Here is a 13,596-nt window from a genome sequence, read left to right as displayed (position 1 = left end):
CAGTGAGCAAAGTTTCCTCACCAAGCAATCAAGCAATCTCACTGCATTTGCTTTATACTGTAGGTATTCAGATTTCAAGTGAAATAAATCTCTTTTATGTTTTCCAGGCAAATGAACCATCAGAATATTGTAGGTTATTGAATACTATAATGAAATTGTAACTGAAATTCAATTCTATTCTGTAATATTCTATTCTGTTATATTCTATACTATATATAAGGTGAGAAAAAATTCGGGAAATCATGTGTGTCTTGATGGCTGATGGCTTGCAAGTATGTACATGTGGGACTTGACTGCATACCCTGCTGTGAAGTCAACATTGTAAAATGTTTGCACCTTCAGCTGCCATCTTAACATGTAGAGAGACAATAAAGAGACAGAAACTTTTCCCTAAACTCAGATCCAGCTGGGCCAGGTCACACCGAGTTCACAGCAGGTCTTGTGCAAAAGTAATAGATGAAGGAGGGGTAAAGGAACATTTTATAAGAACAGTTTATTCCTCAATATATTCTTTACAGCCCATGTGTTATGCAACTCTGTACATCTCTGTAATCCACTGCGAGAGGCCTATAGATCCTATGGTTTGCCCCTGAACACATGTCCCACACATGACACAATACATGCGTGTTGATACGCATCTCTATCCGCCCTGCGCACTGTGCCTGCTCTAGTCCACAGTGCAGTGATGTGGAAAGGCCTCACACAAGGATTAACGCTCAGTGCAACAGATGGTGCATTCTCCTACCCTTCCTGCTCAACGCGCTCGCACGCATGCAGGCACGCGCGCGCGCACGCATACACACACACACACACACACACACACACACACACACACACACACACACACACACACACACAAAATATGGAATATATTACCTTTTTCTTGGGTGGCATGGCGGTTGAAGCGATCTGCTAGTTGTTCCACGGTTGTAACGGACAGTTAAACGTATGGTTCACCTGGCTGCAGGAGAGGACTCATGGACCCGTGTGCCACGAGATTGGCTTTCACCTCTCAAAGCATTCGAGTGGATTTATCCGAAACGGTCGTTCAATGATTAAAAAAAAAACACCGTTCTTTAACCGCGTAAACTGCCGTTTCGCGCGTAAAGGTGAGATGTTTCCAAAGGAGCCGCGACGCGCAGGCAGCCCGGAGGCGACACACGGATGAGTGGCGTGAAGGGTTTCACTTAAGTCTGTATTGTGAGTTAGTGTGTAGTTACCCTTTCCCGAGCCCTAGAGGCATTAAAGGCTTATTTCTCGGCGTGGCATCTGTTGCTTCGCACACGCTCACTCTGACCTCAAGCACTCAGCGACCAAACTAAATAGGTGTCCAAATCGTTCCCACTGTCCGTGCGCGCTGAGTAACGCTGAGTGTGCAAAGTGGGGAATTTATCATTTATGTTGTTGACTAGTTGGCTACATCCGCTGCGCGTGTGACGCCAGATTAGTGTGTGGATCCAAACAACTTGCTGGGGGTTTGGCTGCACAAATAGGAGTATTATAACAGCTTGGTTCCAAATTAGCAAGATGACATTTAAAGGCTAGCAGTACATACGGTAATGCATTTTTTTTTGTCTTTAAAGTACAGCTGTAGAACTACAGGTAGGCCTACATTTGTCTGGTGGATGTGTTATTCACCATGATTTATACTATTCATCACATGAGCATAATCATGTTTTTCTCTGACCACATTAGCCCAGTGTCATTATATCATTTTTTTCAGCATCCTACTGGTCAAGTATCAACCCAACACTATTACACAGGTTGGCCCCGAGCTACAGTACCTAAACTCAGCAAGTGAAAGCTGGGAACTCAGTCACCCCAGCAGTGATTTCTTTCTTTCCATTTATCCTCAAATTACCCTCATATGGTGGAACTGATTAGGTGTGAATCCATGCATGTGTGTGAAACCACGTGTAAATGTATGCATGCATGTATGTGGATAGACACACTACTACATAAATAGCATAAAGCATCCTTTAAAGGTAAGCAACGTTTTGCGGTCCATTTGGCACTGTGGCCTGTAGCCCAGACAGCCAGGCAGGGGGGCAGCAGCAGATGGGCGATGAGGGGAGGTACCCAGATCTCCAGGGAGGCTTTGGGAGCGGAGGGACACACATGAGTGTGTTACATAATGGAGAATGGAAAATAAAATATCCGGGGCTGAGGTGGGCTGGGCCAGGGTGGGACAGTGTGGGGCGAGGTGCTGTGAAGCTGACCTCAGTGGGTCAGACACACACACACACACACACATACAGAAACACACTTAAACACACTCCCCATACCTATTAATATCCTATCTATTTAATATCCCCACTGTTGGAATGGCCATTAGGGTTCAGGCCACTGTACACATGCTACAACACAGTCTTACACACACACACACACACACACACAGTCACAGAGCCTAATACACACACACACACACACACACACACACACACACACACTAATACAAGCGCGTGTACAGCAGCTATACGTCTTGCTGCTAGTCATTTGATGAAGTAGCACATTACTCATCCTTATTTCTGTTTCTCTGTGTTTTACACCAACAAATAATCCTATCAAGACAAAGCCAGGACAGCTATGGTCAGATATTTATCACCTGTGTTTGTTTGGGATTTTATGTTTATCTTGCTTCTTCAGTGCCGGAGTCTGCAAAATCACGATGACAGTTTATATCTTTGTCGAAAGAAAAACAGGAGACAGGAGGCAATCATAAAGATATATTATGGTGTTCTGTTCTGTTCTGTTCTATTCTATTCTATTCTATTCTATTCTATTCTAGAGTGTTTGAGTAACACTAAAATAATATATCACATATCCACATAAGGTTGTCAATGCAGCCGTAATTCACCGCAGGATTCCGCAGCACAACACTTTCTCTCAAAACGTCACTCACTGTAAACCCAAGGTCCCAGCGTTTAGCCCATGACCTGGGAGTGAACCAGACTCGGGGCTTTACGAAATCTGCTCTATGACACCTCAAATCTCCTCGAGCAAGAGCCAGCTCTTAGCCCCGGAGCGCCAAAGAAATACCCAAATTGTCTCCCGCTTACTTTCGCTCACTCTAAGCACAAATGCGAAGCTATTACATAAGAGAGTCTGATCTTTCCTGCGGTGCTGAAAGCAGCTATTCATGAAGTACATGAAGAAGCTAAAATATCCTGTGAGTAATCGAAACACATTGAAGCAGTTATATGTACATTAGTTTATTTTTATTCAAGTGTCATGCACCCCAGCAGCCCACATGGGCCTTGGAAGACACTCTGCATCCATGGATCACGCTGCAACTGTGTACAGTCTAATCATATCCTCACCCAAACTCAAGTATCATGCATGCAGAGTATGCAAGTGTTTCTACCAGAATCTACAAATTAAGTGTATAATGAAGTTTCTTGCACTGTAAGCCCATGTGGGAGTTTCAAACTGCTGGGATGGATGGCAATCTCTATACTCTGACTCTATTTTTTGAATTGTAATAATGCAAACATAAAATTCAAAACATAGATTATGCTTTCAAATATTTGAATTACTTGAGCTGCACTTGACAGACACTTGGATGGTGTTAAATGTGGACACAACACAAAGTGGATGCAAGTTAATATGATATAAGATAAATCAGGTGCTCCCCATATATTTCTATTATTGTATATTCAACTGCTACAGTATTTCTGACCAAAAGACTGACACCTTATCAACCCGATACAGAAAGGAACAGCTTATATGATGCACAGTACTGCATTATTCACAGAGCCACTAACACACAACCCCACAAAAGCGTACAGTACGCCTCTCTCATCTCACCCCCTGCCCCACTCCCCCTGCACACACACCAGTGCACACACGTGCCCATGTGCACATGTGCTGTCACACACACAGAAACACACATCTGTCACTAAGCTTCTTACAGGCCGGTATGTGTGTGTGTGTGTGTGTGTGTGTGTTTGTGTGTGTATGTGTATGTGGTGTAAAGCTGGGGCTCGGCACGCACAACTCCAGGCGAGGCTCCAGACCTCGGTCCCCCACTCTGCCTTCTATCAATACCGCCAGCTGGAAAACACACATCTGCTTGACCTTAAAAACAGAATTAATTGTCGCCAGCAAGTGGACAGAACCAAAATGTTTAACACTTTTTCATTCTCTCTCTTACATTGACATTAAAGTCATTCAGCTGTGTGTCTTGCCTAATTGGGAAACTCAGCATATTTTGGCCCCTCCCGCTCCACACTCACTGATTTGGGCCTAATTGGTGCTTCATGGTGTGAGTGGTTTTTTTTAAAATTGGCCTGGCAGCATGGTGTCATGCAGGCTGGAGAAGAGCGCCAAGGGCTTTAGGACAGCTTTGACTGCACAGCTGTTGGAGGAGGGGGGGACACAGCAAGGCAGATGCGCAAAAGAGCCATCAAAGACAACGTCCTTTGCTGGTACAGACATGGTTTGCTAACTGTCTTGTCCAATAAAAACTCATAAGAACTCACATATTAGCCCATTGGATCCCTGAATTGAGCAGTTTTCTATAAAGGATGAGCTTCCTGAGGTCCCAACCTGAGCAAACAACTCTGCACGTCGACCGTGTTTTGAATCTGCGTGATGCCAAAACGCTGCAGGTTGAAATTCCCAAACTCGTCTATGAACGTACCGGCAAAGATAACAAATTCCAAAGCAGATAAGGCGGACAGAAATGAAAAAAAGCACTCAAACTGACCTGTTGTAATCCTCCCACAGCCGTCCCCCTCCCCCCTCCTCCACTCCCCTCCCCACCTACAGCCGGAGACGCAGTACTCACCCAGGAGACATTTTTGTTCTTGGGCACTTTTGACATGGCTCGCTGGTGGAGCAGGGCCCGACTCCCGATCCCTTCCACTCAGCGTCCTCGCGCACACAGAGCCCAGTCCACCTCAGCAGCAGCCAGCTGGGCATGGAGACAGGCTTTTCATTTGACTTCCTCCACTGTTCCCTGTGCCAACAACCCTTACCAGATAAATCTTACATCTGCCTGGAACGTCGCCCTCCAATCACACCCGGCTAAACATGCTCAAAAATAGACCCAAGGAGGAGGAGGAGTGGGAGAGAGAGAGATAAAAAAGAAGGATAACTCCAAAACTGCTGGCAAGTTGCACTGTCGGAGGCAGAAATAGAACACGCCGAAAAGTTCAGCCTTCCCTCCTGATTCCTCCTCTTCCTTCCTCTTGTCACTGGCTGTCCCCCCCCCCCTCTCTTTGGGTTCATAATGTGTTTGAACCCTGCCTGAATACGCGACCAAACATCTGGCCGATGCCCCTCCTCCGCGATGCCGGAGGCTGGCGCCAGCAAGCGGCCAATCCTGCCCTCCCCAACAGCTGGGAGAGGAGAGATTTAAAAGAGAGGGATGGAGGGAGAGATGGGAAGGGAGGGAGGAATAAGGGGAGAGGGATAGGAGAGACGAGCCAGAGAGAGATGGAGAGAGGCAGAGGGATGGAGCGACGGTGAGAGCACAGGAAGCCCGATGGAGGGATGAAGGGAGAGAGAGTGAGCGAGGGAGGGAAGAAGAGGAGGAGGTGATGGAGTGGAGGAGGAGAGACGACTGGAGAGGGCCAGTCGGTGTAGGTGGAGCAGCAGAGGGCATGTCGGGGCGGCAGGTTACTGATCCCCACCGTGGGATTATGTAAAGACAAAAACATGTCGGCTCAGGACATGGAATTGGTTATTGTGAAAAATATTTCACCATGACTTGCTCAGTCTCTGCCCCTTTCTCTACTACAGCAGCGGGACTGAGAGAGTGGGAGGGAGTGACGGGGGCGGAAACAGAGAAAGAGAGAGAGAGAGACAGAGAGAGAGGGAGAGAGAGACAGAGAGAGAGAGAGACTGTACGTACTGCAGGTCTATGCTCCTGTGTGTGTTAGCCCATCAGCTTGCATGTATAGTTTTGATTCGAAATCATCATCGGACTGGTGAGCTCCCTGCCTGTGATTGGTCAGAGAGAGATAGTGAAGGAGGGAGGGACTGAGAGAATGAGAGGTTGATGGTATTATAGATGGATCTCACTCTTTGCCAAACCCAAATCCCAACCTCAGTTTTACCGTGCTCCCCTCTGGAGTCCCAAAGTCATAAACTAGGTTGGAAACCTTTGAATATATTGCACTCTCAGGTTTGAAAAGGTTACTTTCAAAATGTAATCAACTACAGATTACAGATTACCTGCTAAATTTGTAATTGATAACATAATCCACTGGATTACTCAAACTCAGAAATGTCATCTGGTTACTTTTGGTTCACTTTGTTCCCCAAATCCATAAGATATTGGGAAATGTATTCCAGTTCACAGACTGCAGTTTATCTAAAACCATAACCAAACATTTCTTTAACTTGGGCAAAATTCTGTTTGTTGCTACCATCTCAACCTAAACACCTCTTCCCTTCAAACATGCTGTGTTTTATTCAACAACTGTAATCAGATTACTGCAACCCCATTACATTCAATCCACTATCCTCAACTCTTTGCATTCCATAAAAACACATAGCTGAGCATCCTAGAGAGGCTGGTGGTCCTGCACAGACTCATCTATGATTAACAATCCCATCGCCTCCAGTGAAGTAGGAAACAGCAGCGTGAGGAGGCAACAAGTCAATACCAACCACAGCTTGTTATGTTTACCAAATCCACAGGATTCAGCATCAAAATCGATGTCCATCCCGGCTCTGTATGGATCTGTGCTGCCTATAGATTCACTCAACAGCAGTGAGCCACTGCAGCAAAAAATAAAAAAAAATAACCTGAAATAAAAATGATTGTATATTTTGTATAACTTTAGTGCTGTAGTCTGCACTAGAACTAACTGACATTAAAATGGAGACGAACATAGAACCAAAACCAAAAACTCCCACAACCACTGCTATTAAATGTAGAGGAAATAGTGGTATGAATAAATCTAAATGTGGTACCTGTGGATCTGTCAATCACACCCCAGAATAATGATATATCACTGAATATAACATTGTGAATATAATAATCAGATCAGACCAGAACTCAGCAGACGTTCATGGTCATGCTGTGAGACAGAGGGCATGTTTCAAAACTGTCGAGTTCCCTCCTCTCCTTGTCTCCTCTCCTACACCCATACAGATTTGAAGACACGGGACAGGTGACAGCAGCTGAACATACACTCCAGGAATCAGATTTTAGGACAGTTAAAATTTGTAGGGAAGCAGGCAAAGAGAGAACCTCACTGTCAACACTGAAAATCAGACAAGGTAAATGCTTCCACCCAGTGACATTATCTGTTCATTCGAATTTTTGAGCTTTCTCTCAACAGTCTCAAAAAGTGATGTGCGATTATCTCCAACATTCACAATCCTGCTCAAACTGAGGTTCAGGTATACAGCAGGCGAATCCAGGTCGGGATGCACAGCTGTGCCTGTTTCAGTTGGCAGGAATCTGTAGTTACATCTACTCTGCCTTGTAAACCAATGATTTGCTTGCAAGGCTTGTTTCAAATTGTTTTTGAGGTCAATGAAGGGGCCTTTAAGTATTAAAAACCATGTGAGTCAGTTGAAATCCCCCCAAAGTAAAGTGACATAGTGACATGGTACAATACTGAGGCTTACTGCGGCCGGATACACAAAACTGCACAAAATAAATTTTAGGAAGTTCTCATAAGAAGGCTGATATTTTCTTAAGATAAGTCTCATCTCTCTTACGAACTTCCATTGGTTTCATACTTACGATCTTCTGAAATAGGGCCTACCTGACAACCGTGATGTAAACAAGCATAAAAGTTGGATTTTCCTCTCTGTTGTAACCCATAGTACTTACATCTAGAAAACAATTTTGAATAATTATTTAGGCTGTAAAACTGGTGACTGCCTTTTGGCTAAAGGTCTCCTAAGTGTGACTGTCTCATTTGCTCGCTGCTTTTCATGAGACATCAGACATACACCACATAAAAATAGTGAAAAGCTAAAAAAAAAATGTAAGATACAGTAAGGAAAACTGCTAATACTTTGAAATGTATACTACTTGTCTAAAATGTGTGTTTAAATAAATGAATTCAGAGGCTTACCTTTCCACTGCAGCAATTTTTAGACAAGTGGAAGAAGAGTATTAAGTTAAGGAAAAAAATTAAGAACAAATCTGAGAATTTTGCTTTCAAGAATCCCATTTATTTGTAAGTCTTTTCCTAGAAAGCAAAATTAAGAGGAAAGGTAAGAAAACTATTTTGATGAATATCAACTTGTCTAAACTTTAGTCTAAAGTTACAAAAAATAGCACTTAAGTAGATTTCTTAGACTGATGACGTTTTGTAAATCAGGTTAGGCCCTGTGTAATATACCATTTGCATAATGGGGCTAACGGCTGTGGCCTGACCTGATGGGAGCCCCGGCCCTCACCTGTTGGCCGGGCCGTCCTGACAGAATTGGCATTCTCAGCACGGCATTAAGAAAACAGCAGCAGCTAAGCAGGGGACAGTTGGATGTCTTAAGCCCCTTCTTAGAGCCAGGCAAGCACTTAAGGTAATCCAGCTCTGTCTCCTGCCAGCAAGGGCCGATATCATGGACCCACACCTGGAGGAACAGCCTCGAAAAATGTGAATTTAACATTACCTGTGGTTTAGGCTGGACCAGTCGAGTTTTAACAGGGATTTGTTATTCTTGCCATAAACTAAGCTGAAATTCCTTACTATATAAAAGCTGGTGTAGAGCTTAGGATTTGCATCCAGCCAAATAAGAGGTGTATCCAAAACCAACCAAGTCGTGACTTTGATTGATTCATCTTTTTTAATCTCAGTGCTGACTGTGCGCAGTTGGCATCATAGCACATAATGTGATGTAGCAAACAGAGAGAGAACAACAGATGAGTAATGCACTTGGACACCATTAGACTGAAGGGCAATGACAATTTATCATTTATTGTTGGTGGCTGAGTGCACTTTTTTTTTTTTCTCTCCAATGACTTATTTATATCTTCATGTATTTTGTGGATGTATTTTTAAAAAATATATTATGGCAAATGCATTTGAATAAATATGACATTTGAGGTGTATACTGCACTATTGAATTGTTAAAATGCTTTGTAAGAGTTTTCAGCCTATAGATGTTATATTGCCTTTTAACTTAAAACATTGGACTAATCCTGTTTTCATTACCCATTGGTTTGCTAGCCATTGGTTACTGATTGACACATACACAGGTGTATGTGTCCTTACTCTCTGAACTTATTTAAACTACAGTAGCCATATGTATCTGTTCCCTGATGAAGGCAGAGGCAGAAACATGTTGGTAGTCTAGTCCAAAAAGATATTTGTTTTGCAAGAGATAAGTGTGCGATCTACTACATCTTTTGGATTTAACTGGACCGTTGACCTGCAGCTTCCTTAGGTGTGCCTTCTAAACCTTTCAATATTTGTATGAATGCGACTTACAACAATTTTGGTAGATATATCATATTGTAATTCCTTTAATATCCACATGCATTTACTCGGCTTAGAGACTTTTCTTTGCACTAAACTGTTGTAAGCAGTCGAAATCAATGACACTACACTGAATGCTGGTTCCAGGTCCCACTTCTTGATGTGTCATGGCTTTTAGCCGTCCCTGCCCTTTGATTCGGTAAGCCTCTTTCCTAGCTTGTTGCTGAGGTGGGCACACATACCACGCAGTGGTACGTGTTAATCTGCGAGGCTCTGCACTGACAGCCTATTGAGTGCTGAGGGCTGACAGTAAGCCTATTTCCTGTAGGAATGTGGGTACGATAGGGTCTTCTGCAGTCTGCCTCGTCACACAATGCACAGCTCTGAGACTCCATACTGTCAGCTTTACCAGGACTTAACAGAGGGTGAGTAGAGACAGAGAGAGAAGAAGAACAATGGACAGACAAAGAGATGCAAGGGACACCGAGACAGACAGAGAGCAAGGAATGGCAGGGGAGGAGGAGAGGGCGATCCAAAGAGTGAGAGAAAGGAAAGACGGGAAAGAAAGAGAGACAGCTAGAGGAGAAGAGTGGGACTGTGAGTCACCCTGTCCTCCCTGCTCCTCCGTGTCATTGAGAGGACAGTAAAACCTGGCCCGTAATGAGATAACTGCGCCCAACTGTCCTCCCTCGCTCCTCTCCTCCTTCAGACAGCTCCGCCAGGTCAGACGGTGGGAGAAAACCCTCCCTGGACCACACACCAACAGCCTGAACTCCAGCAACTCTAGTCAGCCCCTAAAGGAGTTATCGCCTGTAGAACAATCACCTAGTCTGGTATGCGATACTGCCTACAAATGGTGTACTTCTCTTCACTGACACTGTATACATGCTTACGGCATGGAGCAAGATGATCGGTGATGAAATCAAACTGTTGCCTCTGGGAAAATGAAACGGCGGTGAAAGCTTCCAACGGCGGGTATCGGCTTTTAGCTAGTGTTTTTTATGAAGTCCCGTGTACTGAAATCAATACAGAGAGCTGTTTGACAACGCCACTGTCTGTCCTGATAAACCGCAGCCCAGCTGAGCACTCGCAGGCAGTTAGAGCCAATAGAGCGATATTGAGTAGGGTGCATGAACACCTCGGCAGCAAATAACAGGTTGTAAGCGTCACAGTCACAGCTGCTAGTACACTATAGCTGCTATTACTGTGCTCGCTTACATACTGCAGACATGGAGTAGAATGCAAAGGATGTCTGGCATTGAATGTGAATGAATGAGCATCCCCACTACTGTCATTCTTAAGAGTCAGAGGCTACATTGGATACACACTGCAGTGGCATACATGCAATTATCTGTCATTGTACAGTTCTTTCTATGTTGTTGTGCTGTCTCTCAGCTGCCCTCCCTCCTTCCCTCCCTCCCTCCCTCCCTTTCCTGCCACAAAACAACTCCACTGTTGCTATGGGATCAAAAGGACGGATGCTGCTGCAAGTGATGCTGCGATGGTCACTTACATAGGTGGACTGCACTCTCCGCCAGTGTCCCAGCCCACAGCAATACATCAAGACATCCAGGAGGGGGGGAGAGGAGGGGACAGGCCGGTAGAGCCTCCGGGGGGTCGGTGTCCTCAGGCCAGGATCCTCATGGCACAGGTGATCCACCTGATCGCCGGCAGTTCAGGGATCCCCCCCCCGCTAAAAAATCGGAATCCCAACTCCCCAAGTCCACAGGTTCTGGCAGGGAGGATCAGGCGGGGTTCAGCAGCTGATCCCTCTCATAAGTTCTGTGCTCGGATGAGTCCATGCAGCGGCGGGTGATCCTGACACCAGCGTCTCACAGCATCTTCCAAGTCCTCCGCTCTCTGTTGTCCAATCTGCACTTATCCCAAATCCAGCGACTCCCTCTGAGACATGCACACAGTCTGGTTGTGCTGAGGAGTGTGTGTGTGTGTGTGTGTGTGTGTGTGTGCTCTCACCTCATCTCAGCAGGGGGGTGCAGGTGGGGGGGGGGGACTTCATCTCCCATCCTGTGTTTATTTACAATGCACCCTCTCACCTCCACCCACCTCTCCTCACCCCTCTCTCTCTATCCCTCCTCACCCTGTCGCAGAACCTCCCCTCCAGCTTCCTCGCCCCCCCCCCACCCCCCTCCCTCCCTCCCTCCCTCCCTCCCTCCCCCCCTCAGCTCAACAGCCCCTACCGGCAAAAAGCCCCCTGCATGGGCTTGAGACATAAAGTAAATGTCATTTTCTTCTCTCTCTGTGTGTCTCTCTGTAGTCCCCCCCTCAGACCCGTCCAATCACAGCTCCCGAATCGCTCCACATCTGTCTCGCCTCTATCACTCCTCTATCCCTCCCTCGCAGCCCACCCAGAGAGCTGTGGAATCAAGTCCAGATTCGGAGATTTGGGGTTTCTGTGTGTTTTCCTCCCTTCTTCCTCCTCAACCTCCAGCTGTAGCTCCTCCCAATCTCTCTCTCTCTCTCTCTCTCTCTCTCTCTCTCTCTCTCTCTCTCTCTCCTCTCTCTCCACCACGCTCCTCCTCTATCTCAAGGGTCCTCTCATCAGGGGCGTTCCTGCTTACCTGAGTCTACTCTTTTCACTCCTGTAGTGACAGTGTATGCACGTGTGTGTGTGTGTGTGTGTGTGTGTGTGTGTGGGGAGGCTGCAGCTGAAGAACACTGCTGCTCTCTCTCTCTGTTGCCATGCTAGAGCAGGTAACATTCAGCTAGCGCAGGAGACACACAGCCTGAATTCAAATGCGCCTCCAGCCCCACAGATTTACAAAGCCTCCACCCCTCCTTAACAGCACCCCCCCCCCATCTCTCTATCTGCCCTCTCTTTTTCCCTCTATCTCATTCTCCCCATCTCTGTCCACAATGTCTGCTCTCTCTCTCTCTCTGCTGTTACTCCCTTTGTGTCATTTCTCCTCTCTCTCTTTCTGTCTCTCTCCTGTTTCCTTGTGAGTAGGCTGAAGAGGCACTGGGGATAATTCTATTCTCTTTCCTTTCAATATGCTGACTATGAAGTTAAAACTGAATGAATTAATGCAAAGCTTCTCTCAGCATGTGTGAGAGGCGCATTTGGGGACGAAAAAAGCCTCTGCCTCAGAGAACTCTTCATTTTTCACAACGTGGATCTTACAGACTTAGATAAGAGGAATATATGCAGGCTGTTGCTGGTTGGGAGCATTTATGTTTCCTTTGATCATTTGCAACATGCAGCCTGTGTTACTGCGCTCTCCAGCCTGCGAATATGACATACTGTAAAATGGCCACAATAACCGTAGCTGCACTAATGCTTTCTCGCAGATTATAATATGAATCATTAAGGAGTGGAAGGATGATCATGGCTGTGGGGAAATTAAGGGAGGTTAATTTTAGTTTCCATTAGCACTTTCACACCAGTTGATGAAAGCAGGCCATCTCTGGTACTTCATTCAGCTACTGGTGAATCAGGGCTGAGTAACTCATCTGTACTCTAGTGTCCTGTCATTTGCTGTGTATATCATTAGTAATGTCTTTTACAAATCATCCTGCTCAGTGCAGCAATGCATTTCAAATGGATATAAACTTCTGTTTGATATTTACTCGATTTATCACCATGGGTGTAGCAGGAGGCTTGCTGCTATTTTTCAATTTCTTTCATTTTTCCTTTTTGGGAGAGACAGCAGGTGCTGGATTGGCAATTCCCTTACGCTTTTTGTCCCGCAGCCCTGGCTCATCCATCAGTGGGACAAAGACCAAGTGCTCCGTGGGGTATAATTCTGTCAGACTTGTCCTGGTGGAGGACTGCAGATTATACACCAGCATCTCTCCGTGATGTCACTGTGGCATCCTGCATTGATACACACGCACACCAAGGTTACACTCCAGTGAGTTATATGCCCATGGTATCACATAAAGCACCATGGAGCCTGCGCCACAGGCAAACGATTTGGGTGAGATGCAATTTTGCCAGAGCCAAGGACAAAGCGTGGAAGTAGAAGTGACAAGACGGAAAGAAAGTCTATTTATCTACTGGCTCTGGAATAGATGCAAAAATATGCTGAAAATTAATATTGCAAGTGAAATTGTGAATGTTAGTGTGTGGCAGCAAGCAGTAATGATACTGTATGTATTTAGTAAAGTCTATGCAGGTTGCTGGTAGCCCAAAGTGGCGACTGGTGGGCTTCAAATGTAGAAGCATTCCTCAGGTTGTCCCCATTCTGAT

At 45.6% G+C, this 13,596-nt stretch overlaps 1 protein-coding gene across 1 annotated transcript in view; it reads right to left on the bottom strand.

Moving 5' to 3' along the window:
• Positions 1-10,950, bottom strand: part of cacnb2b (calcium channel, voltage-dependent, beta 2b) — a 32,819-nt gene extending 21,869 nt beyond the window's left edge. Inside the window, exon 1 of the mRNA XM_071918246.2 lies at positions 10,903-10,950. Within this exon, the coding sequence (XP_071774347.1) occupies positions 10,903-10,950 (48 nt within the window). The remainder of the gene's footprint in view (positions 1-10,902) is intronic.
• Positions 10,951-13,596: the final 2,646 nt, after the last annotated feature.

Source organism: Centroberyx gerrardi, chromosome 13 (genome assembly GCF_048128805.1).
Source record: "Centroberyx gerrardi isolate f3 chromosome 13, fCenGer3.hap1.cur.20231027, whole genome shotgun sequence".
In the NCBI taxonomy this organism is placed as follows: Eukaryota; Metazoa; Chordata; class Actinopteri; order Beryciformes; family Berycidae; genus Centroberyx; species Centroberyx gerrardi.
Note: the sequence above shows the minus strand (reverse complement) of the source record. Positions and strands in the feature narration are given on the sequence as shown.